Source organism: Eumetopias jubatus, unplaced genomic scaffold (assembly GCF_037043125.1).
Source record: "Eumetopias jubatus isolate StellerSeaLion01/CBP00866 unplaced genomic scaffold, mEumJub1_p1.0 scaffold_4, whole genome shotgun sequence".
Lineage (NCBI taxonomy): Eukaryota > Metazoa > Chordata > Mammalia > Carnivora > Otariidae > Eumetopias > Eumetopias jubatus.
In genome coordinates this window covers 3,208,829-3,228,399 of record NW_028274810.1, presented here as the reverse complement: position 1 = coordinate 3,228,399, position 19,571 = coordinate 3,208,829, and the positions used below count along the sequence as shown (strand labels likewise).

At 47.9% G+C, this 19,571-nt stretch overlaps 3 protein-coding genes across 9 annotated transcripts; 2 read left to right on the top strand and 1 right to left on the bottom strand.

Annotated features, from left to right (window-relative positions):
• Positions 1-130: 130 nt before the first annotated feature.
• Positions 131-3,153, bottom strand: APH1A (aph-1A gamma-secretase subunit). Its single transcript, XM_088022292.1, has 7 exons — positions 2,820-3,153; positions 2,101-2,271; positions 1,848-1,921; positions 1,493-1,615; positions 1,212-1,339; positions 648-771; positions 131-313 (listed from the first exon to the last, which is right to left on the bottom strand). Exons 1-7 carry the CDS (start codon positions 2,930-2,932, stop codon positions 249-251), a joined length of 798 nt encoding a protein of 265 aa, XP_087878418.1. The 5' UTR covers positions 2,933-3,153; the 3' UTR covers positions 131-248.
• A 1,316-nt stretch (positions 3,154-4,469) lies between these two features.
• On the top strand, positions 4,470-11,614 carry CUNH1orf54 (chromosome unknown C1orf54 homolog). 7 transcript variants are annotated; one of them, XM_028088321.2, is made up of 7 exons: positions 4,475-5,370; positions 5,483-5,547; positions 6,850-6,954; positions 7,384-7,442; positions 7,841-7,951; positions 10,706-10,804; positions 11,536-11,614. In XM_028088321.2, exons 2-6 carry the CDS (start codon positions 5,502-5,504, stop codon positions 10,799-10,801), a joined length of 417 nt encoding a protein of 138 aa, XP_027944122.1. In that variant the 5' UTR covers positions 4,475-5,370; positions 5,483-5,501; the 3' UTR covers positions 10,802-10,804; positions 11,536-11,614. The 7 variants fall into 7 exon arrangements, with proteins under 7 accessions (XP_087878417.1, XP_087878416.1, XP_027944123.1 ...); XM_028088319.2 differs by having other exon boundaries at positions 4,476-5,370; positions 10,703-10,804; XM_088022291.1 differs by lacking the exon at positions 6,850-6,954 and having other exon boundaries at positions 4,470-5,370; positions 10,703-10,804.
• A 2,070-nt stretch (positions 11,615-13,684) lies between these two features.
• On the top strand, positions 13,685-16,681 carry CIART (circadian associated repressor of transcription). Its single transcript, XM_028088404.2, is given in 5 exon segments — positions 13,685-14,251; positions 14,417-14,492; positions 14,715-14,793; positions 14,906-15,017; positions 16,130-16,681. Coding segments are annotated over 5 exon segments (1,359 nt in total). The 3' UTR covers positions 16,655-16,681.
• The last annotated feature ends 2,890 nt before the right edge of the window (positions 16,682-19,571 follow it).

Here is a 19,571-nt window from a genome sequence, read left to right as displayed (position 1 = left end):
CTTTATCACACCAAAAATGGTTCCCCTCAGACCTGAGAAAAATACCAAGACGCCCAGTCTGGGGAGGAGGTACTGGGAAACTGAGAGCTCGTCTACCCTTGAGCCTCCATTAATTTCATCTCCACGGCAACAGCTAAGCTAGGTCCCTTTTCTTGGCAACCTGCACTGTCCACAACTGGAGATGGAGAAATACAGGGCGAGGAGATCAGGAGGGCACCCCAGGCCTAGGGGTTCCCCCCCACGTTCCCTCAGTCCTCGGGTGGGATGCGCAGGGCAGAATACACCATCACCCGACTGTCCTCCTGCCGTCGGCCTGCAGAGGGGAAGGGGGGTGAGTCTTGCGCAGGGTGAGGGCAGAGCACTGACACATGGGGAGTCCTGGACAACAAGGGGGTCCCCAGAGGGTGGGGATAAGTACAGATTCAAACCCACCAGTCACTGACTGGCTGAACCCAGGCTGCTCCTGGTGAAGCCTAGAGACTAAAGGTCACGAGTGGACAAAGCAAAACCCTGAAGGTGGTGGGACAGACCGACGAGGAGACAGAGAATGGTGGGCAATGGACCCGGGCTAGGGCTGGGCTCAGTCATGGGCAGTGGGCAGGCAGATGGGATCTGTCAGGCGATCAGTCCAGGTAGTCAGTCCTTACACGAGAGGCTGCGCTGGATACTTCGGAGGGAACCTCCAGCTGTGATGAAGGCCCAAAGCCCCATGGAAACAGTGACTGCATAGATGGGCAGCAGGCTGGCCTCGTACCAGGGGTTCAGGAATGTCTAGGGATGGGGTAAGAGTAGAAAAGAAGTTAGCTTCTCTCTCTGCCTAATCCCCACATTCTCTCCGTGCCTTTGACCCAAACCTCCCCCCCTACCCCGCCCCAGGTGGCTCACTCAAATCCCTAGTCCTTCCTTTCAGGGCACCAACATCTTGTGGTTAAGAGGACTTTTGATTTTTAGCTCCCTCATAGGTTTCTGCCCCTCCTGCTCACCTCAGGCCATTTGTATTAGAGTTTGACTAATCCATTCATACTCCTCCCGGAGCATCCCCAGAGCAGGTTATACAACTGACGCTGAGATGAGAGACTTCTCAACACTTACCTCTCTGCCTCCTCCCTTGGTGTGTTTTCAAATGTTAAGAAGTGAGAATATACCTCCCCTCCATCCCACTCACCATTAAACTTTTTTCTCTCTAACTCGGGCCCATGTCCCCAACTCACCAGTCCCGAGGTCAGTAGGTGACTCCCAACCACCAGGCCCAAAGCCCAGTACCGTCTCCTCTCACAGGCATCAAAGAACACAACTCCCCAAAAGGTGTGGAGCAGGATAATGGCTGCTGTCAGAAAGGCTGCAGAGAGGGAGATGGGGATGAGCTACATCCCTCATCCTCTCCCAGCCTCCTGAGATGTTGAGCCAAAGAGGTCTCCCAGCGAAGGCTAATACATCAGATCAGGGCCAGGGATGGATGGGGCATGAAGGCAAGACAGAAAGCGGGCCTTACCTGAAGTCAGGAAGTAATAGGGTGAGTCTCCATGGATGCCAACCACACCTGGCCCGAGCGCATCAGCCAAAATATTGATAACAGAGAAGACACCACTGATGATACCGAAGGAAAGACCAGAAACTGGAGGGAAGGAGGGTCTCATCAATGTCAGAGGTCTTTATAGCCTCATTACCAGTGATCCCACCCCATTCCCAGTCACAATTCCCCCACACCTACTCTCCCTCCAGACCACCTCCTTGGAAGTCAGGTATGAAGAAAAAGCAGCAGCCACTTAGAACACGTGGTTGTTTTCGACTTCCCTGGGAGAGGGGGGTGTCCAACTCCCTCCTCCAGTCCCTCTCCCTTGGCTCACCATAGGCCATCTGGCGGATGGAGATGGGTGATCTTCCGTCCTCACTCAGCGATGCTAACCCCTCATCTGCCTTCCTGGGATGGGGCGGGGGTGGGGTGGGGTAGGGGAAATATGAGGGAGGGCAGTAATGCTCCTTTCCCTCTAACGTCCTCCCCTAGTGCCTCCTCTTCCAAACCCACCACCCAGGGGCTGCCCCACTTCTCATAGTGCAATCCTCTGCCCTTCTCCCCTCCTAACTATCCCATCTTCTTACTTAAGCAGCTTGTAGTAGGCAAAGCGGAACACCTCCTGTAGAAGGACGGAGACCGCAGCACCAAAAATCAGGAGGCCATACTGGAGCCGGGCATCTGAACGGTCGGTCACATGGACCAAGATGAACCAGACCACAGAGGCCAAGAGCAAGGAGACCAGCCAGAAAAATGCCCTGAGGAAAGACAAGGGCAATCAGACAGGTCAGGGTAGGCAGAGCCAGGGAAATCAAGGAGGGGAACCAATCAAGGCTGCAGCATGGAAAGTGGAAGTTAGACTTCCGGATGGTCAGGGAGACTGGGAGGAGACAGGATCGGTGTCTCCACCAAGGGGGTCATGTAGGGATCTGGACCGGGGGAAGGGACAGAAATCTGATTAATGAGTCTTCAGAGCGATGAGAGCCAGAATGTACGCGCACAGTAGGGAGAGGTATCCATTCCTGGATCCTCCCTTAGGCCGGCGGAGGTCAGCACACCCCCCTCACGCGTCTTGGCCTTGGGCCTCCTCTGACGTCGCCGGGAGGAGTATAGGAGGAATCTGTGCGATCCCTGGAAGGCGGAAACCAACTGCGGGAAAGGGCAAATCATCTAGACCCCTGACTCGACCCTTTCCGATCTTCACCTCCGACTTGTCTCCCCCAACTCAGGCTCCCAAGCTCGCCCAGCCCCTTCCGGATCTCTCTCTCTCTGGCGCCCTCCCGCGTCTCGTCGACCCCCTACTCACCCCGCGACCAGGATGATTACGCGAAGAGGGTCCCCAGCCACAGTGATCAAGAAAAGCGCAAAGGCCGGGCCGAAAGCGACGAAAGTGCATCCGAAAAACACTGCGGCCCCCATGGCTGGGCAACTGGGGGCGGGGTGGAAAGCCTGGCCAAGAGGGGTTGATAGGGGGAGGACGCTAGCTGGGGAGTCCGCTTGGGGTGGCGACGCGACCCCGTGAGGGGCGCGGTGCAATGTCACCCCCGGACCCCGGGGAAGGGGAGGGGGGACACCGAAACCCCAGATACAGGTCCGCGCGACTTCCTCTACGGAAGCCGAGGAGGGAACAAACCCCGCCGCAGCCCCATGGCCTCCTCCCATCCAATCCCCACCCCCGAAGGCCAATGGAGAATCAGCGGGGGCGGAGCTGCGGGGGCGGGGCGGCACTACCTGCTGGGAGTTGTAGTCCTTCTGCCCTACTGAGCTTTCGACCTGGGTTCTGGGAGTGGCTCGAGCCGGTCAAAGGAGGGAGTGGGTCGGGACTGGCCCGGGTTCCTGGGTCTCGTTGGGCCTTGGCGCGGCTTCCTTTTGTTATTTTGTGGGGGAAGGGTAGTGGCAATTCTACGTCTTCTTGAAGAGCGGCGGGGGGCGGGGGGTAGATCCTGTTGGAACCTAAAGGACAAATACAAAGAAAGCACAGGATAGAGGGTGCAGGGAGATAGGGACGGGTATTGTTCTTACTTGAATGAGAGGAAATGAGCTTGAGCTACTGCCTAAAAGATGAAGGTTAGACTTAAAAGTAAGATTCTTTCAACAGGCTAGTATAGGAAACATTCAATTCAGTGAGTGTATCGCTAACGAAGCCTTCATCTGTCATGACCAGAGAATCGGAGAGAATAGGAGCCTGGAGAGCAATGTTAGGAAGGAGGTTACATGGGATTTGGTGTTAAGATTTCAAAGTTAAGACAGTAAAAAAGCAATTTGAGCTATGGGGTTGAAGGAAAAGCACACGCACGCGCGCACACACACACACACACACACCAGCCAAGTCACACAGTTCCTTTTAGATCATACTTCCTCCATTTATTTTCTGAAAATGAACTCGGTGGTGTCTTTTCTTCAGGCTGGGGGAAGGCACAGTGGTTGTGTGTATTAGAGTGAGAGAAAATTAAAATAGGAGAAGAGGGTATTGTAACCTCATTTGGATGGGGCAAAGGTCAGTCTTTAGGGAGGATATTTAGGTAAAAGAGTACCAGAATGGGAAAGTGACGAAATCTGGAAAATTGTTTTTGAGAGACTAATCAAAGTACCAAAAAACCATAGAAATTGTTCAAAGAGAACCAGGTTTCCTTTCCTTCCTGGAAGTGATTTATGACTTAATGCATATGGGTACATTCACAAAAGCGTTTTACATTTTTTTCCAGGAAATTCTTAAAAGGAGCTGAAGGAATAGATTGTATAGATACATGGAAAATCACCATCACCAAGCAAATCCTCCCCCCCCCCCCCACCAAAAGGCTGAGAGGGTGTAAACATCCTGGCCAGTGCTCAAAACTCCAGTGTGTCTTGCTTCTGAGCCTAGCAGGCCGAGTCAGGGGAGGTGATAGGAGGAAGACAACTCTTCTTATCTCTCCTTTGAGCTATTACCACAGCATCTTCTGACTGATGAGAGCAGGCGCCATACCTAACTTGTCCACCCGTGGTTCCACAGAGACTCTCATAGCGCCTGACTCTTAGTAGACGTTGAATAGATATTTATTAACTTCCTCTTAAAAAACATCACTACTCTTATTCCCTTGCCAGTGGACCCTGAATTGCCTATCAGACTAGGCCTAGCATATACATTACTGAATGTTTCTGAGTTGAATCGAATAAAAATGTGAAATATAAAAGCAGAGAGAAAAGTGAGATGAACTGTAGCCCTGTGGGCTGGAATGGAGGGAGCATACCAAGTGGCTGAAAGTGGGAGAAGGGGGTAGCATCTACATGGGAAAAGAGGCTGTTTCCTCCCTTCTTCCATCCTGTATCCAGAAAGGAGAGAAAGAAGTGAAGTGAGGTCGGTACTTACCAGAGAGGAAATAACTAGCCTTGGCTGAGAGATTTTTATCAGAAGTAATGTGCTTTGAGTGTCGGACAATGATGTTGATGTTACTCCTGTACTTCATAGTCCAGGATAGGCAGAGGAGAGGGAATTTTTTTGGTCTAGAAAAAATGCTCATCCCTTCCTCAGAACATTTTGACTGTGAAGAGAGATTGTGAATAAGCCTTGACTCTGCTTGATGATGATAAGTTAGGGACAGTGAGAAGGAGGGCGAGCTTGTTTTAAGGACTGAGGAGGGAAGAAGGAGAGGCGGGGAGACAGGAAGCTCCTAGATAGGCTGGGGTTTTTTGTTTTGGTTTGGCGTTTTGCTTGTTTGTTTGCTTGTTTTGGTAGTGGCCGCGGGAGTCCTGAATGGATCTAATCTCGGGCTGGGGGAGCTCAGTGAGCCCGGTTCGCCTCAAAACCCACTTTGCCTCTCTTAATCTGGGCAGAATCTGGCTGACGAGTGGAAACTGATGATCTAGTCCATCAGCAAGTGGGTGGAGAATTCTACTCCCTGGGAGAAGAGTTGCAACAGCATTGGAGGAGGGCAGAAGGCGGGGTAAATTTGGTGAGAAACTCTGTAATTTCCTTTTTTACTTTCACAGCAATAGTGGAGAATCCAGAATGCATGCCCTCCTCATAACCGTCCTTGCAGTGCCACTTATCCGGGGTAAGTTCACTTCTCTCCCTGAGCTTCTGGGCCAGGGCTTCTGTCGTAAGTGGGGTGGGAGAAAAAAAAAGTGAGGAGGGGGTGAGAGGCGCAATTTGATGGGGAGTGATAACACACATCTGTGCCCAAGTCCAGTGTTAGGGCGGAGGGGGAGGGGTCTGGAAAGTAGAGCCAGGAGAAGGGGAGGAAAGCAGAGTCCTGTCAAAGAAGAGACAGCTGATGCGGATGGAGCCCCGGACGCTTGGAGGTCCTAACAAGAGTCACCTCAGCTCTCTGACACCACGGAGTTGAACAAGATGGTGAGGGACTACAGAGAGGGTGGAGGAGAGAGATGGGCTCTTGGAAGGTGGGGCAGTCTGAAACCAGTGAGAGAAGCCAGGGTATCTTCTTTCCCAGACGGTCAGAGAAAAAACCGTTATATTAGTAAGGAAACAGAAATGGGGGGGGGGTGGCCTTTAGGGTAGTGGAGAGAGTCCCAAAAGTAGCTTGGCTCCTTCCCTCCTTTGTTCCCAGTCCGCCAGGTACTCTCATTGTTTCCTTTTCCTCCAGATTTGTGTGTCACTGCCTGGGGTTCGGGAAGAGCATTTAAGGAGTTTAGGGGAGTGTTCAGTAGGAGGCCTGGAGTCCTTGATCTAATCGTGTCAAAGCCACATATTTTTAGTCCTGGGAAGGAAGAAAAACTAATGCAGATACATCATTTAGTCCAGCTGACTCATTTTAAGAGAGCAGGTGTTAAGTGACTTCTTCAGGATTATTCTGCTAGTTAGCAGTGAATCCGGAACTAAAACCCAAGTCCAGTGATGAACATTGGGGAGGGTATGTGCCATGGTGAGCACTGTGAATTGTGTAAGACTGATAAATCACAGACCTGTACCCCTGAAACAAATAATACATTGTATGTTCATTAAAAAAAATAATAAACAAAAACCCAAGTCCAAAAGCCTAAGGATGTGTTTTTGTTATGTGTGAGACACACTGAGAAGAGAAGAAAGTCTCTCACAAATCCAATACCGTCTGTGGAATACTGGAGAGGCGATTTGGAGTTGTTCGTTTCTGGCACCTCTGCTTCCTACCTTTTTAGCTTTACCTCTCATTTTGGGTTTAGGGACTGGTTTTCTCTTTAGGAGTTCCTGAATTGAAAGGGCATGGAGTAACAGGCCTCATCACAGATATGGAGCCCCAAAGACCGAGAAGGGTTTAGAGGTACACAGGCAGTGAGATAGTAAGACCCTTGGAGGGGAGGCAGAGAGAAAAGAAACTGATAGAGCTGAGGTCAACTTCAGGTGTTCTTCTCTCGCTAAGGAGTTCCAGATGCCCCCATAGGACAAGAATATAAGGATGAAGAAGGACTGGGAGAGGATGATTATTATCAGGTGGTCTATTATTACACAGTCACCCCCAATTACGGTAAGTATGTATAAGGCTCTGACCCATAGCAGGATGGACCGAGATTTGGGGGATACTTAGTTCTGAGACTTTGCCTTTCTCTTTGCCGTTGGAACAACTAGATCAGAGAGAAACTCAGCTATGAGCAAAGACCTTAGCAAGGCTCATAATGTTATTTCTCAAGCTAGTGATTTTCAGTTCTTTGGAACCTGGTTGAAACGATTTGAAGATTTTCAAATTTGTAAATTGTTTTAGATACCAGGTTGAAAATATAAATGCAGGTACATTCACAAACATTTTTAACATTAAAGTTCATTAGAATTAGATTACACCAGTAAATTTTACAACTTGAGGAAGTTCAAGTATTCGGAGCAATTTCTTCTTCTTTCCATTTATAGACCTACTGCTACCTTTTTTGTTTGTCACTACCGATTTTTTTATCCTCCCCAGATGACTTCGGTGCAAATTTCACTGTTGATTACTCCATGTTTGAATCTGAGGACAGACAGGTGAGTGATCTCTACCTCTAAGAGGGTCGGAATAGGTAACGGTTTAAAAAGAAATTGGTCAATATTGACACATAAATGATTAGCAGGAACACAAATGAGTTAGGTGAAATGGAACTGGGAAGTCCCAAAGCATATGTGTCAACCACAGTTGGGGAAGAAAATAAAGCCAGAACTCAGTAGGTTTGCTAAGACATTGAGGGGGAGGGGCAGTCCTTGAGTCAGGGGAATTGGTGAATGGGATGGGTACATAATCCACGCAAACATAAAGTAGGGAGGATTCCTGAGCTTAAGTTTGGGGGATGAGGGCTGCAGGAGAGAAGGAGTCTAAATAGAGAAACTCTGAGGATGTTGGATGGAAGCAATGATAACTCTGTGTTTCTTGATCCTACCGAGGGCAGAACAGGGTGGATAAGAAGGTAAGGGAAGCAGCAGAGACTACCTTCAGTCATGAAACAGAAGGTGCAGACCCTCAGAAGCCTGAAACACTGAAACCAATGACAATGGAACCAGTGAGTGGATTGGGGATGGTGGGGCAGGGCGGGGGGATGGGGGGGTGGGGGGGCAGATCCCAGGGCTGGTGACATAGAACAGAGGGAGGGCTGAAATAATAGGCTTTGGTGGAAGAAGGAACCAAATAACTAATATAGCAATGCAGGTGTCCAGCTCAGCTTGGCCATCGTACCTCTCATTGAGATTTTTTTTAGTTGTTTTTTTTAATTAATTTATTTATTTGAGAGAGAGAGAGAGAGAGCCAGGGGAGGGACAAAAGGAGCAGGGAAAGAGAGAATCCTCAAGCAGATTCCCCACTGAGTGTGGAGCCGATGTGGGGCTTGATCCCAGGACCGAGATCATGACCTGAGCAGAAACCAAGAGTCAGCCGCTTAACTGACTGAGCCACCCAGGAGCCCCTCCATTGAGATTTAATACTAACCTTGTATTCAGAAAACTGGGAAGATTTGGTACAGTTAAATTTCAGTTCGATAGTACTTAAATGTGCATGTAACCTATGACTAAAACTGTGAAGGAGGGCGCCTGGGCGGCTCAGTCTGTTAAGTGTCCGCCTTCGGCTCAGGTCGTGATCTCAGGGTCCTGAGAGTGAGTCCTGCATCTTGCTCTCTGCTCAGCAGCGAGCCTGCTTCTCCCCCCTCCCTCTGTGCTTTCTCTCCCTCTCTCACTCTCTTTCAAGTAAGTAAATAAAAATCTTTAAAAAATAAAAAAAAAACCGTGAAGGATGTTGATGATGATGAAAAGGAAATCTATGATGTTGTTATTGCCCTCAAAGTATTTATAAAACCCAAGTTCACGCTTACAAAACATTTAGAACAAAATGAAAAGGTTCGTAACAAAGTTCAATTACATATAAATTTGAGAGCATATGACATAGGCAAGTGTTTTAGTCAGTGGAAGGACAGAAATCAGTATACACTGGAGTTGCCTGGAAGACTTTTAGAAGGTGACTGTGTTTGAGATATACTTGGAAGGATAGGTAAGCTTTTGAGTGGCAGTAAGTTATGAAAGTATGAAAACAATTAGAAGGAAGAATGGCAGATGAAAGAGCTGCATTGGTGAGGGGATGGCATAAGCATGGCATGTTGAGTAGCATAGGGTATGACTGAAGGAGAAGGTGAATGGGAAGGAACAGTGCAAAATTAAGAAAAAAAAATTAAAATTTACAAGGCTCCTAATATTCGCTTGGTAATTTCACATAGGTAAGGCAATAGGGCTGAATCACAAGAGAATCTGAAGTGTCAGGCTGAAGTCTGGACTTATATAAACAACGGGGGAGCCTAGTAAGTTCTTCAGTGTGGTAAAGATACAGTGAAAGTAGTATTTTATTTATTTTTTTAAGATTTTATTTATTTATTTGACAGAGAGAGACACAGCGAAAGAGGGAACACAAGCAGCGGGAGTGGGAGAGGGAGAAGCAGGCTTGCCGCTGAGCAGGGAGCCCGATGCGGGGCTCAATGTGGGGCTCGATCCCAGGACCCTGGGACATGACCTGAGCCGAAGGCAGACGCTTAACGACTGAGCCACCCAGGCGCCCCGAAAGCGGTATTTTAGAAAAACTATTTGTTGTATGCAGGATGCAACAGAGTGGAGAGAGATGCATGAGATTTACATCATTCTGGAAACAATCCATTAAAGGCTTGGACTAGGGAAGTAGCATTTTAAAGGGAGAGGAGAAAAATAAGTATTTTGAAGAAAATGCAATGAGCAGTAAATGAGGAGAGAGTTGAAATAACTTACAAGTTTTGAATATGGATGTCTGGGGAAATGGCTGACCAAAATAGGAACTGTGAAGGGTCAGAGTGGTTTAAGACTGAAGGTATAAATCAGGTATTGGCCAAGCTGAATTTATGGTGAGGGGGTCCAAAGGTAGCTGAACTAGGTCAGAGCTTCAGTTCTAAGTGCAAAGTCACAGGTACGAAAGTAAACAAGCTCAACAGAGCTGGTACACAGAAGACCAGAGGCCAATGACTGTGCCTGTAGTTAGGAGGAGGAAAAGGAATCAACCAGGAAAATGGAGAAGAACTGATTGAACAGGCAGGCAGATAGCCAAGTCTGTATTATAGAATCTAGAAGATAAAGTTTAATATAGTCAATAAAAAGCGACCAAGAGGCCAAAGAAAAGGAGGTCATTGGTAGCTCCAAAGAAAGAAGTTTTAATTGAGTGGTTGAGCAAAAGTTAGGTTTTATGGAGTTAGAGAGGGAGTACATTGTGAAGAAGGGAAGGGAGAGTATAGACCAATCATCTGAGAAATCTGGTAATGAAAAAAGCAGCCGCCAAAAAGGGCAGGAGGACCAAAGTGTAGCCTGAATATAGTTGAACACAGATGGGAGGGGTCAGTAGGAATGGAAAGCTGGGGATGGATGACCAGGACAGGGAAAGATTTTAAGGTACATAGTAGGCTCCATTTAGATTGTAAACTCTCTGAAGAAAGGAGGGAGGTCTTAATCACACTTATATCCCCGCTGTAGCACCTAGCACAGTGACTAAGCATAGTGTCATGCACATAACAGATTAAAAAAAAATGCACATTGTTGAACTGAGTTGACCCTCCCCGGTATGCTCAGGAGGCTGAAAGGCACAGAGGAAAGGACTCCTCATAGTTATGGGGAGGAGAGCTGGATCTTTCTCTAAGCTCCGAAGAAAGGAAGATGGAGGTTGGTATAAAGAGATGGCTATCCTTCCAGAGGGGGAGGAGGGTTGGTAGGAAGGATGACACTGGCCTACCATGGGGGGATGTCTGTATTTTTAGCAGAGTCCAGATCTGAACGATGCTGTATCCAGTCTGCAGAGTCCTGTTCCCCTCCTCCTGTCCTGGGCCCTCGTTCAGGGGGGGATGTATTTCATGTAGAAGGTGAGAGTGCAGCCACTGGCCTTGGGGAATCAGTGAAGTAATTTTTTATTAGCCAATTATTTTATTATTTATTATATTATTTAGCCAATATCTCTGGCTAGTGTTTCCAGCCTGGTCAATTCTCAGCTGCTTAAAGGACAAGGGATTCCATTTAGAAAAATCTTATCTAATTTTAAAGAGGTTTAGGAGATGTTGAGGCAGAGACTTTTCTAACAAGAGTCATTACTTTTTCTGAATTGGGAGGACTTCAGGACCTCCTACATCAGAAGCAGGTGAAACAGGGAAGAAACCTCTCCAGATTTCCAGTCTGCCTTGAGGAATCAAAGCTGGTTCCATCCAGGAGGTGGTTTAAGATATGGCAGTTGCCAGAGGGCATAATGGGAGGTGCCCTACAACCTGGCAGTCAAGAGGCAAAGGTCAGAGGCAGAAGGGGTCTGCCAGGTTGGTTCCCTAAAGTAGAGGAGAGATGGTGGAGGCAAGCAGGAGGGAAGAGAAGCCTATACTATAGGAAAGGAATTTAAAATTGGGATTCTAAAAAAAACTATTGGGGGGAGGGGGTGAAGAGATTTACCAGAGGAAGGAGTGAGGAGGGGAGGGGACACATCTTCCAGGAGATGGGGGAAATCTAGCCCAGAATATGAAATCTGGGGAGTTTTCATAGAGGTGGGGGGCCACGAGGGGCTTCCTGAGCCACCTGAGCCTAGTGTTTTTCCCTTTCTTTCCTTTTTTAGGAGAAAAAAGGCTGCTACAACTCTTTGGATGGGGACTCGGGAAGAGGAAATTGGAAGATAAATAAATGAAATAATCTGGTTACTGTCTACTCCTTCGTGAGGGTCTGTCCTAATCTCACAACACTAAAGAGAGCACCAGGATATGGGGATATGAAGGGTAGATTAGAAAGGGAGTTAGGTGGCAGTAGAATTAGAGGGAATAATTAGGACTGTGAATAAACCTGAAATGTTGTGAAGAATGGAGAAGAGCACCAACAGACAGTTAACTTCATCTAATTCTAATATTTTATTATACATGGCGTTGAGACAGTGTGTTTGGGAAAAGAGAGTTGAGGTTTATGAAGAACACTTCTTTTTATAAAATAAGCACATTGTTAAACATATGTAAAATATTAAAAACTACTTAGAATAGATCTTAAAAACTCACACCCTCCTCCACTTACACCCCCAACCCCCAACAATGTGCCTTTTCCAGCGTGTAATTAGGGCAGGCAGGGACATACTTTAATTCTCCCTCTGTCCCCGAGACCCTAATCAGAACTGGGCTGCCCCCTTGCGGTCTCTTCGGTGTCACAGCCTCAATCAGCCCACGGTCCCTGAGCCCCTATCCCCTTCGCCTCGCTGTACTTTCAGTACTGCGAGGGGCATTGAATAGTAAATTCCGGACTCTCTCAACTCCGGACTTGCCACCTTCCCTCCTTCCAAGCCTTTCGAATCTTCTCCAGGGAACAAATAAAGGAAATGAAGCTGGACAAAGGTATAATCTAGGCAATCAGGGACCTACCCATACTCCTTTCCCTGCGCTAGGAATCCGAGGACCCCGGACAGAAAAGTCAGGAACCGAGTTCGGCTTTGACCTCTAGAGTCGTGGCTGGCTGGCATCTGAGCTGGTAACGTGCGTGGCGGGTTATGTAAGGAAAGGGCCGGAGCCGCCCCAGTGGGAGTGCGCGAGAGGACGCGGTGTTCTCGGCAGCAGTCCCCACCCTCCTCACCCAGCAGGGCAGGAGGCACCCAACTTGTAGAAGGAGGAGGCGGAGAGGGTGAAGCAGAGACCCGAGAGTCACGAGGGCCGCGCGGCCCAGAGGGGGAGAGGATACACAGTGGCATACATCCATTCTCTCACACACGTTGCAGACCCAAGTCGCTGACGGCTTCCACGTGCTGCCCTCGTGAGAGGAGGCGCTCAGCGGGAGGGGGGCCGCGGGGGGTGGGGAGGGCGTCTGCTACCAAGGAGGAGCCCGGAGTCCCACATCCCAACACGCGCGCCTCAGATCGCACAACCAGTCTGCACACTCCAACCGCACGTCTCCTGCCCACCATCATCCTATTTAAGGCCTCGGGCTCCGCCCTTTTCCACTCTTTTTCCATCCTCCTCCTTTTCTCATCACCGGGTCCGGTTCGCCAGCCGCATGTAGGGGCGGGGCACGGAATGCTTCCCTTCCAGCCAATCGTCACCTACCAGCGTCTCTATTGGCCGAGCCCCTGCAGGCTGTAGCAAATGGGATGTGAACTTCAGTAACAAGAGTCACGTGCCACCGGCTAGGCAACCAATGAGGGTGCGAGGTCTGTGTACGCAGGGGGAAGGCACGTGCCCAGCCGCACGTGTCTGGGAGGGGGGGAAGGGGCGGGACCCAGTGGGAGAGAGGCGGAGGTGGGCAGCCGAGACCCGCAGAGTTGGAGAAGGAGCCGGAGACAGCCTGGGCTGAGCCGACCGATACAGGTGAGGAGGCTTGCAGGATAAGGAAGCGATCCGCGCGAGAGGATCAGACCCGGAGGGGGTAGGTTTAGGGACCGAAAGCAGATCTTAGTACTGGGAAGGATAGCATCACGTGGCAGGCGCGACTGTAGAGGGTCCGGCTCAGGGATCCGGATCAGAAAGATTGGGAAGAGGCGTGAGGTCCCTGTGGGGAGTGGTCCCTACAGGGTCACTGGGTGGGTTACCGGAGATTTAGGGCTCTCCAGTAGCCCTCGCTGCGGGGTCAGGCTGGGAACAGACCTGGCGAACAACTGTCAGGGGAAGGTGTCAAGTTGGGTGATTTACTCTGAACAGAGGGGAGTAAAGAAGAAGAGTCTGTATCAGACTAAGAAGCTGTTCTGCGGAGGCCGGAGGGGCAGTCCAGGTTTTTAATTGAGGGGGGCAGGCGGGGAGATGACTTTTTCTATTGTCTCTGAGACATGTAATGCTGGGGAGAAGAGGTATTATCGTCCCATACAGTACACCCCAGTCTCCCGGTCCATTTCCTAATTTCCAGATTATGGTTACAAACTCCCTCGCTTTGCTCTTCAGTTGCAGGTTCCGATCGTTGGGTACTTCGGGATTTGCTCTCCAGCCCCTGCTTCTGAACCTATGGATTCTCCAGCTAGCATTTCTTCCTGTTCTTCCTACTCTCTCTGTTCCTCTTTTTCCACCTCCCCAGGGAACAGTGACTTTGGCCTCCCCTCCGATAGTGAGGGGGAGGACAAGGCTGCCCATGGCCCCAGGTCAGACCCTGTTGGGCAAAGGGGAGGTTCTCGGCCTAGCCCCGGTCCTATCCGGTGCAGGCAACGGCCCAAGGTTTCCAGCAACCAACATACAGCAGCATCTCACTTGGAACAGCGGGGCCTGGCCTCTCCCATGGCAGGATCTGGGGTCAAAAGATCAAGAGATGGTGGATTACAGACCAACATGATCATCCAGGGTTGTACCACAGAAGGAGACCTGCTTTTTGCTCAGAAGGTAAGAGAAAGCAGGGTAAAGTCGACAATAGTGGAATGGCTTAGCAGCCAGAGGGGTTAGTAAGGACCCAATTCTTCATTGGTTCCCAGATTTGGAGGTGGGGAAGAACAATAATGTAGGGGCAATTCCCAGTCCTCTCATAGCCTTTGTCCTGTTTTCCTACAGTGTAAAGAGCTTCAAGGATTCATCCGCCCTCTCACAGACCTACTGAATGGGCTGAAGATGGGTCGATTTGAGAGAGGTAATTATCTGATTAGTTGCAATTATCTGGCTAGGTTCATCTCTTTCTCTCAATGTTTTAAATGTGTATTTGTCTTAAATCTTCACAGCCTACATTATTACTTTTCTGCTTCTGTGGTTTAATTTCTTTAGGTGAATTTATTTTACCCTGTTCTTTCCTTCCTTTACCTGACTAAATTCTTGAATCTCAATCTTTGATGTCTTTCTCTCTCCCTGACCCCAGGATTGAGCAGTTTCCAGCAGAGCGTGGCAATGGATAGAATCCAGCGTATTGTAGGCGTTTTGCAGAAGCCACAGATGGGGTAAGTTCCCCTGGTTCTTTCCTCAGTACTTCATAAAAAAGGAGATATCTACAATCCTGTCTTGTTGCTTTTTCACACTTAATGGCTTTTTAAAGAAATGTCTCTTTCACAGGGAACGTTACCTAGGAACCTTGCTACAGGTAGAAGGGATGTTAAAGACTTGGTTTCCTCATATAGCTGCCCAGAAATCATCACTGGGTAATAGCAGGCACCAGCTGACCAAGGTAAGAACTTGTAAAACTGAGGGGGAGACAGGGATATAGGGAAACGAAGTGTACCTGCAGAAATGGGTTCCTTCTTCTGTTTTCTCTTGAGTCTTTTCCTCTTTTCCAACAGGTTCCTTTTCAGGGGAGGGAATGCCTCGCTTTCCTTCATTGTCTTGATTCTTGTATGGTTTTTGTTCTATTTTTGTTCTGATCACTACAAAGAACTCCATGAAGTTTAACCCTATCCCTCACGTGCAGTTTATCTGCTTTCTGCATAGATACAGAAGGCTTTTTGCTTGGCCAAATGAGTCATGCAGGAAGAGTCCTTAGCTTTTCTCTACAAATCCTTTCTTCTCTGTTGCCCTAAAATTCTTTCCTTCTCCCTCTTTTTACTCCTACCCAAGTATCCTTGTACCAAACCCTCTGGAAGCGTGGGTTTCAAGGACTGGTCATAGCAAGTATATCACTGGGAGGGGAGGAGGGCACCCATGGGGCACCCATAGAAGCAGTGTTGGATAGATTCTTAGACCCATTTGGAAGTGACCTATTTTTTGTGCCTTCAAACAATAGGGTATTTATGGGGTACTCGAATTACAGGGAGGGTAAAGTCTCCTATAGATAATGGACAGTCGTTCTTGTAGTCAATCAACCACAGTTATTATTGCTGTGGGAATAACTCATTCAAAAATAGGCAAGAGGATCTTGCCTGCATGTTAATTTACATTTCTTGAGAAACTTAACAAAGGGAAATTAAAATTTAAAATTCAGAAATTGGAGAATGATGATTCCAACTAAAAATTGACTTTTAAAAAAGAAGTTATAAAATGAGTTATTTTATAAATAGTGAGAACCTATGGGACTGTTTGTTTTATTTTGCCTGCTGGATGTCCAGTGCCTGATAGAGTGTGTGGTACATAAAAGCCTTCAAGTATTTGTTAAGTAAATGAAAGTATAACTAGGTTACTAAAACTTTTAATCATCGCCTGGCAGAAAATGAGCTGTTGCATAAAACTAGGTGTGTTTGCATTGCAAACAGAGTCCCCAAGGAAAGAAAAGTTTTAAGCAACCTAGTGCAGTTAATCTGAAAGCTCTCTCACATATTTTTTTTTCTTCTCATCTCCCCCTTCTAGCATTTTCCAAGCCACCACAGTTACTCAGCTGCTGCTTCTCCTGTACCTCCAATGGAAAAGATGGACCAGACACAGCTAGGACATCTACTGTTGAAACCAAAGCAGCCTTGGCACCTCACTGAATGGCCAACCATGCACCTCACTTGGATCCACACCACTCCAATTTGCAACCCCCCACTCAGTTCCCCAGGTACCATTTCCTTTAGCCATGGTCCTTTAGGCACTGGGGCCAGCATTGGTGTCATCCTTTTTGTCCAGCATGGAGTGCAGCCCTTCACCCACTCTGCCCCAACCACTCCAGTTCCAGCTGCTACAGCATCTGTGGTCATCCCTGGTGATCCTAAGAAACTCCCTGGAGAGGGACCTCATTGCCACACTTTGCCAGTAACTCTGCCATAAGCCTGGAGCTGTACCCTATCTGGTCCTGGTCTACTCACCATGGCCAGAGAGATGACTGTGGGACATCTAGAGCAGATGAGAAGCCATCCTCCAGTTGCTCCTGATGTCCATTTTCTCAACCCCTAATCCAGGACTCGAGACTGTGGTTTCTAATTTGTGTAAATATATCTCTCTCTCATATATATTTTTTACTTTTAATGTGTGCATTTGTGTTTAGGGAAGAGAAGTGCTTTTTGATTAAAGAAATTTTATACCTAAAGAGTTTGTTGATTAAAGGAAGTTGAAACTTTCTGCTTGAAATACCGATATTGATCCTCTGAGCAGCAGAGAAGAAGAAAGAAAGGGGATGGGAATGTTTGAGACAGTGAGCTCCAGCAAGTCAGAAGTCTGGATGGGATGACAGAAATCCTGTGGAGAGCAAATGAGACTCTGCTGCTGGCTTCCTAGGGACCAGTTACAGGGTTCAGAAAACTTCCTGGGACAGTTACAGGGTTCAGAATTGGGCTTGTGTTTTCATTTAGTCTCAGAGACTAGTACCTTTCCCTTTTGTACTCTTCCAGCTGGCCCAGACTAGCAGGTTCTTCTGCTCTGGGATAGCTCTTTGCTTTGATGGGAGCTGTTGATGCTTGTGGATAAATGCATATGTCATCTACTGCGGCCAGAGGAGGGACACAAGAGCCAGAACAGCCACTGTGGTTGCCAGTTTTGAAGAGGAAGGGGTGCCCTAGAACTGTCATAATGGGGAGTCTCCTCAGACGCAGGGCCACATCTTGATTCAAAAAGCTGCAGGAGGGGTGTCAAGGTGGCTCAGTTGGTTAAGCTTAAGCCTCTGACTCTTGATTTTGGCTCAGGTCACGGTCAGTGTTGTGAGATCAAACCCCATGCTGGGCATGGAGCCTACTTGAGATTTTCTCTCTCCCTCTCCCTCTACCCCTCCCCCACTAAAATAAATTAATTAATCTTAAATTTAAAAAAAGCTTGCAGCCAAACGTGTGCAAGACTAAGGAAAGCTACCCAGTGTCACGGGGAGGCAAACATGAGAGTCTGTGAATTTATCTGCATCTGCCCTTCTCTGTATATCACTCTGACTTATTTGTCCCAGTTTCCACCAAAACTATGTCTTCTCCCATCCTAAGCCTTGGCAGTGTATCAGACTACTTGGTCATTTTAGTTATTGCTTATTGGCTACTTAGCACGTTTCTCACAGCTGGTTACACATCTTTCCCCTATTTCTCAAGTCCTCCATTTTCAGGGAATAATTGTCTCTTGATTTCAAAGAACATGACCTCTTTTCTCTTCTATTTTATTTTATTTATTTGAGAGAGAGCATGAGCAGAGAGAGGGGCAGAGGAGCAGAGGGAGAGGGAGAAGCAGACTCCCGGCTGAGTAAAGAGCTGTGGGGCTCCATCCCAGGACTCCTGAGGTCATGACCTAAGCCAAAGGCAGATGCTTGACCAACTGAGCCACCCAGGCGGCCCACATGACCTCCTTTCTAAGGCAAAGCTATTTGTGCTCTTGATTACCTTTCTCCTCTGGAACTTTTGCCATATCATTTATCCCTTCTTTACCTTGTAACTTCACGTTGTTCTTGAATTGTTTATTTATTTATTTATTTCTCCTACAAATAATATTTATTCCTCCCATAAGTGGGATCAGGTCTCTCCCTTCCGGAAAACATCTCTTGAGTCTGATTGTCCTCTTTCTTATCTTTTCCTCATATTTTTTTTAAGACTTTATTTATTTATTCATGAGAGACAAAGAGAGAGAGAGAGGCAGAGGGAGAAGCAGGCTCCCAAGGAGCAGGGAGCCTGATGCGGGACTCGATCCCAGGACCCTGGGACCACGACCTGAGCCAAAGGCAGACGCCTAACCATCGAAGCCACCCTGGCGCCCTTTTCCTCATATTTTTAACAGTCTAATCTTTCTGACTCCTTTCTACCACTCAAGCCTTAGCCTCCTGCAGCTTAGCTACTGTCACTCTAGTGCACCTTCCAGAGTCACTAACTATCGCACAGAATCAGGTATTCTTTTTTTTTTTTTTTTAAGACTTTATTTATCGGGGGTGCCTGGGTGGCTCAGTCAGTGAAGCGTCTACCTTATGCTCAGGTCATGATCTCAGGGTCCTGGGATCGAGCCCCTCATTGGGCTCCCTGCTCAGCCAGGAGTCTGTTTCTTCCTCTGCCCTTCCCCCTTCTTCCCCCCACCCCCACCTGGCTTATGTTCTCTCTCTCTCAAATGAATGAATAAAATCTCTTTTAAAAATTAAAAAAAAGATTTTATGTATCTATTGAGAGAGCGCACAAGCAGTGGGGAGGGGCAGAGGGAGAAGCCGACTCCCCACTGAGCAGGGAGCCCAATGCCAGGCCTTGATCCCAGGACCCCGAGATCGTGACCCAAACCTGAAGGCAGATGCTTAACAAACTGAGCCACCCAGGAGCCCCCAGGATCAGGTATTCTAATGTAGCTTCCACCAAATCAATAGCTAGATCCAAGCACAAAGGCTATGTGCTTCATGCTCTCTGTAGCACTTGACACTCTTGATGCTACCTACTGAAACTCTCCTCCCTCGGATCCCATGACAACACACTATCCTAATTCTCCTCTTACCTACCTGGCAGCAACTTCCATATCTCTTAATGGCCCCACTTCTGCCTGCTCTGGAGTGTGGGTGCTCCCTTAGGCTCAGTCCTTGATCCTTTACTCTTCTCTGACTACATTGTTTCACTTAAAGATTTCATCTTTCATGGCTTTATTGCCTCACCTTTGAAGACTTCTGAATCCCCATCTCTAGTCCCGCTCTCTCCCCTAGAAGACATATTGAAAGTCTACATCTCTGCTGAACAATTCTATTTCCATGTTATTAACACCTAAATATTGTTGAAAATTTCAGCATTTTAAAGCCAAGAGGTATCATTCACCCCCTAATTTTTTAGAGATGAGGAAATTTAGGTGGCTTGTGTAAGACAACACAATGTGGGTACAAAACTCTGGGTTTCCAGTCTGGTGCTTTTTCCAGTGGTCACCAATCAAAATATTATCTTTC

What these genes read in the sequence shown, in the direction of transcription:
- CUNH1orf54 (XM_028088319.2), top strand. Translation starts at nt 5,502, where the DNA reads ATGCATGCCCTCCTCATAACCGTCCTTGCAGTGCCACTTATCCGGG. An exon ending in TGCAGTGCCACTTATCCGGG is followed by an intron (nt 5,548 to 6,849) that starts GTAAGTTCACTT and finishes TCTCTCGCTAAG; the next exon opens with GAGTTCCAGATGCCCCCATA. An exon ending in CACAGTCACCCCCAATTACG is followed by an intron (nt 6,955 to 7,383) that starts GTAAGTATGTAT and finishes TATCCTCCCCAG; the next exon opens with ATGACTTCGGTGCAAATTTC.
- APH1A (XM_088022292.1), bottom strand. Translation starts at nt 2,932, where the DNA reads ATGGGGGCCGCAGTGTTTTTCGGATGCACTTTCGTCGCTTTCGGCCCG. An exon ending in GTAATCATCCTGGTCGCGGG is followed by an intron (nt 2,272 to 2,819) that starts GTGAGTAGGGGG and finishes GTCTTTCCTCAG; the next exon opens with GGCATTTTTCTGGCTGGTCT. An exon ending in GCCTACTACAAGCTGCTTAA is followed by an intron (nt 1,922 to 2,100) that starts GTAAGAAGATGG and finishes GCCCCATCCCAG; the next exon opens with GAAGGCAGATGAGGGGTTAG.